The sequence below is a fragment of the Tupaia chinensis genome, unplaced genomic scaffold, assembly GCF_000334495.1.
Source record: "Tupaia chinensis unplaced genomic scaffold, TupChi_1.0 Scaffold146971_1, whole genome shotgun sequence".
Lineage (NCBI taxonomy): Eukaryota > Metazoa > Chordata > Mammalia > Scandentia > Tupaiidae > Tupaia > Tupaia belangeri.
In genome coordinates this window covers 138,972-143,498 of record NW_006206824.1, presented here as the reverse complement: position 1 = coordinate 143,498, position 4,527 = coordinate 138,972, and the positions used below count along the sequence as shown (strand labels likewise).

Genomic DNA, 4,527 nt, shown 5'->3' with positions numbered 1-4,527 from the left:
TATGCAAATAATACACTACTTAATTATAAGGCTACTTGAAAATATTATAATTACAGAATATTTAGACAAACATGTAATAGCTAACTTAAATGTAGTATAAAAATGTGCCAGACATTGTTCTAAGTGCTCCATAGTGGGTCATCTCTCTAATCTTCCTGCTGTTATTATCTCTTCTTTTTAATGAGGACATGGACTTTGTTAGAAGGATAAAATAACTTGCCCAGAGTCAGTTTTTAAACACTGGTGGTTCAACCTCAGACTCTCAACTCACATGCATTGTTATATGCAAGTAATGTTAGTTTTTAAACTCATGTCTTATTTTTGCTCTGGTGAAAATTGTGTGTGATATTATTTCATGTATTTTAAAGGCACACATTTCATTTTTATTTTGACATTGTATTGTTTCAGTTTGCGGTCTTTAGATATGAGCAGCAATGATATTCAATATCTACCAGGTCCAAAACACTGGAAATCTTTGAACTTGAGGGAACTCTTATTTAGCTATAATCAGATTAGCATCTTGGACTTGAGTGAAAAAGCATATGCATGGTCGAGAGTGGAGAAACTGCATCTTTCTCATAATAAACTGAAAGAGGTAAGAGTACATATTTAAAACAATGTCATTTCAAAAATGTATATTATAATTTGCATAGTCACAAATTATCATTATAAAATCTATTATTTGATATTTCTTGCTTTTTAAAATAACATATAACCTACCCTGAAGTAAATAGGTGTAGTAAGATAACTTAATTTCCTTACAAAAGTAGCTATTGTGCTATACTTTTGAGGAATCATGTGAATATGTATTTAATTATAAATATATATTTTATATGTATGTATACATATATATAATGTATATTATATATATATAATGCTGTAAATGTGTCATTGTATCACTTACTTCTGATGTATTAACAGACTTAGATCCTCTACATTTCTCATGTTATCGCTGGGCCATAGAATATAACCTGTTTTTCAGTTGACTTTCTTCTCTGCATTCTTAAGTTTCTGCATTTCTCCACCACAGTACCCTTCATCGAAATGGATCAGCCTCGTTTGCCTTGGTCCATTCCTTCTTGCATTGTCGTAGTTTATTATTTCCTTGCTAAACAGAAATACCTGAGGCTGGGTAGTTTAATAAGAATAAGGATTCAGGCGCGTGTGCGTGCGTGGCCAAGATCCCGAGAGGAGAATGGAGGAGAAGGGATTGTGGCGTGGCCATGCCCTCTGGGGGGGTGATTTCTCACTTTCTATCTCTCTGTCTCTCTCTGTCTTTCTGGTGAGCGCAAGTGCCCTATAGCGAAAACCTCTCCCCCCACCAAAAAAAGAATAAGGATTATTTGGCTCATGATTCTGATAGCCAGAAAGTCCCAAGGGGCTAGCATCTGGCTGGCTTCTGCTGTATCACATCATGGCAGAGAGACAGGGTGACCTGCGAGCAGGCATCTTGCTTTTAAAAGCAGCCCACGTGCACTGGTAAGAGGAAGAATCACTCCCTCTCCCTCCAAGATTGCATTATTCTAACACAAGGACAGTGTCCCCATAACCCCACCACTGCTCACTAGGCTCCATTTAAAGATCTATTGGGCAGGAGGAACTCAAAGGGAAAAAAAAAAGAAGCGAAATCATTTAATGAACACAAAAATGGAAAATTATCTGGTGATGATAATATATATAGTAATACTTTTGACTTGATTAATATGCAGTGTATTTATGCTGGGAATATCCATTTTTTATGCTGTAAAGATGTGCATTTTTTATGCTGGAAAGATGTGATTCAGTGTAAAAAAATTAAATAAATAAATAAATAAAGGATCCATGCCTCTCTGCACCGTTACATTAGGGACTAAGCTTCTAGCACAGGAAACTTCAGAGAGAAAACCATATCTAAACCACAGCAGTTATCAAACTGAAATTTATTATCTATGTATCTCAGCAAATATTTTCTTATAAGTTCAAGCCTTTTCTTATAAACACCTAAAAGAATTAAGTGTGTCTAATGTTGAGAAGTTCAGAAAACTGTTAATATTTTTTGGTGCTCGATTTTTTACCAGCAAATGAATATTTTCTGCTATAAATGTAATATATATTGCTTTAAAATTTGGAACAGAAAAAAAAATACTATAGTTAGGATGCCACCTGTAAGTGGAGACATTTGGTTGTACTTTGAGGACATTACGGTGCATGTAAGTTTGGACAGACTAGATCTTGATTATGCTCAAGAACAGAGGCAGTGTGAGGGAACAGAATGAAGCCACAGGTCACGGATTTAGATAATTTTAAGATTTCTTCACTTTCAATGCTGTGAGGAGGTGAAGTCTATTTCCAAGGGTGACTGGATTATTAAAGATTAGAAGTAAGCGACTAGATTGTGTGTGAGTCTGTGTGTGTGTATAGTGATTGGCTGTATAAAATAAATAAAATTTTAAAAAAATGTCTTGAACATTTCTCCTGAAAACTTAGGCAGGCTTTTGCAAAGTTTTGAAAATCCGCAAAGTGGAAAGGCTGCGTGAGCTGCTGACGGGCTCCACGAGCCTCTCTTCCCTGTCATCTTTCTTGGCAGCACACGGTTTCTTCCTTCTCACCAACAGGTTTTGCTCTTTTTTCTCTTACTAAGATTCCTCCTGAGATTGGCTGTCTTGAAAATCTGACGTCTCTTGATGTCAGTTACAACTCGGAACTGAGATCCTTTCCCAATGAAATGGGGAAATTGAGCAAAATATGGGATCTTCCTTTGGATGAACTGCGTCTTAATTTTGATTTTAAACATGTAGGATGTAAAGCCAAAGACATCATAAGGTTAGACCCCTTTCTTTCCTTGTGTTCATTTCAAATCAGTTTCAAATTTCTTCTCTCTGTGACTGTGATTGATATATAGCTACAATTTGGGTGAAATATAAATGGTATTATTTAGCATTCCTATCCTGTGTATCATTTGCTTTTCATTGAATGAACATGTTTATATGGTACCATTGGACAGGTTTTTCATTCCTCTTAGCCAAACCAACATTGAGAGAACAGCTGTTCCTTCTTACCATTCTTTTCAGGAGAAAGGGACTCTAAGAGGAAATAAGTATTACTTTTTTTTTTCCTCCCAACAACACTATCTAAAGAAATACAGGGCTCAGACAGTGGCATAGCAGTAAAATGTGACCCTCTGTTGCAATCCCACATAGCAAAGTTTTGGTTTTGCACCCAGAGTCTTCCCTGTGTACACCAGGAACACATGTGCCCATGATCCAGGACTGGCTGATGACTAGGGGTGGCTTTTAGTGTCAAGACCTGTTGGCACTACTGTCTATCATTCTCTGTCTGTCCCTCTCATTCATGCAAGAAATAAATGAATAAAATTTAAAAATAAGAAATATAGCAGAGTACAATAATTTTGCACATTGCATTTCTTTCTTCTTTGAGAAAGATTTTTGCTATAGGGCATGTGCGTTCACTGGAGATTCAGAGACAGAGACAGAAAGTGAGAAATCACACCCTTGGGGGATGGCCATGCAGCAATCCCCTCTCCTACATTCTTCTCTTGAGATTTTGGGCATGCATGCACACATGCCTGGTGTGAGTTTCAAGCCATTGGTCTGGGACTCTAACTGTGGTTGGCCATGTGGGGGTCTAGTGATGCATCTGCTGTGCCATCTGCTGGTCCTCCACTGCTGTATTTCATATAGTAAATAGTTTACATGTGTCTATTATATTTTAGTGAATTATAGATACTGACATGATATGTAATTATTAACCTTATTTTGCCTGTGAGGATGAGTAATCTACCCACCTTGATAACTTTTGAAACCACCAAAATTTTCCAGATATCACTAGTTTTGATCTTTACACTTTAACAACTTAAAATATCTTTGATAATAGATTTTCTCTCAACTTTTCCTCCCTTTTAGCACATTAGACGATTCCTCATAAAATCACTCAATCCTTTTTCCACAGTTACTCTGTCTCACTTGCCTCAGCTCAGCTCTCACATAGCAATGCCTCCTTCACTTGATCAGAATATTCTAATGGAGGCACTATGAGTGTGTTTACCCATTAGTCGATTCCTGGCACCTCACACCATGCCTGGCATACAATTAATTGTTAAATTACCAGTGATTTATACTTGCCCGATTCGCTTCTGTTTAAATTTTCTTAAATTCATATTTAACTTTTTGCCTGTTATATATTGCAAGCCACTACACAGCTGTTTTTAAATGTGATTGAGAAGAGAGAGAAGACTTGAGACCATTTAAAAATTGCAGGCATCATTTGCTTTTGGGAATTATTTTTATCAGAGAGTGGGAAATTCTTACTAAATAAATAAATCAAGAAAAGCAATGTTGTCTTTTGGTCATAATCTGAGAAATGTTGGTCAGATTTCTAATTACAGGAATGGACCAGTTGATATTCTCTAGAATTCACTTACAATTTAGCTTGCTTCTGTAATGTTAAACTGTGTCAAGATTTTGGCAAAGTTTAAAACATATCTTTCTATATCCATTTTTTTTTTTTTGCAGGGGTTTTTGCTTCTGG

The 4,527-nt window shown here is 36.2% G+C and overlaps 1 protein-coding gene across 1 annotated transcript in view; it reads left to right on the top strand.

Moving 5' to 3' along the window:
* The window catches only part of LRRK2 (leucine rich repeat kinase 2), a 186,508-nt gene that overhangs the window by 92,466 nt on the left and 89,515 nt on the right, over positions 1-4,527 (top strand). The window contains 2 exon segments of the mRNA XM_027768596.1: positions 409-595; positions 2,621-2,802. Coding sequence (XP_027624397.1) covers positions 409-595; positions 2,621-2,802 — 369 coding nt within the window.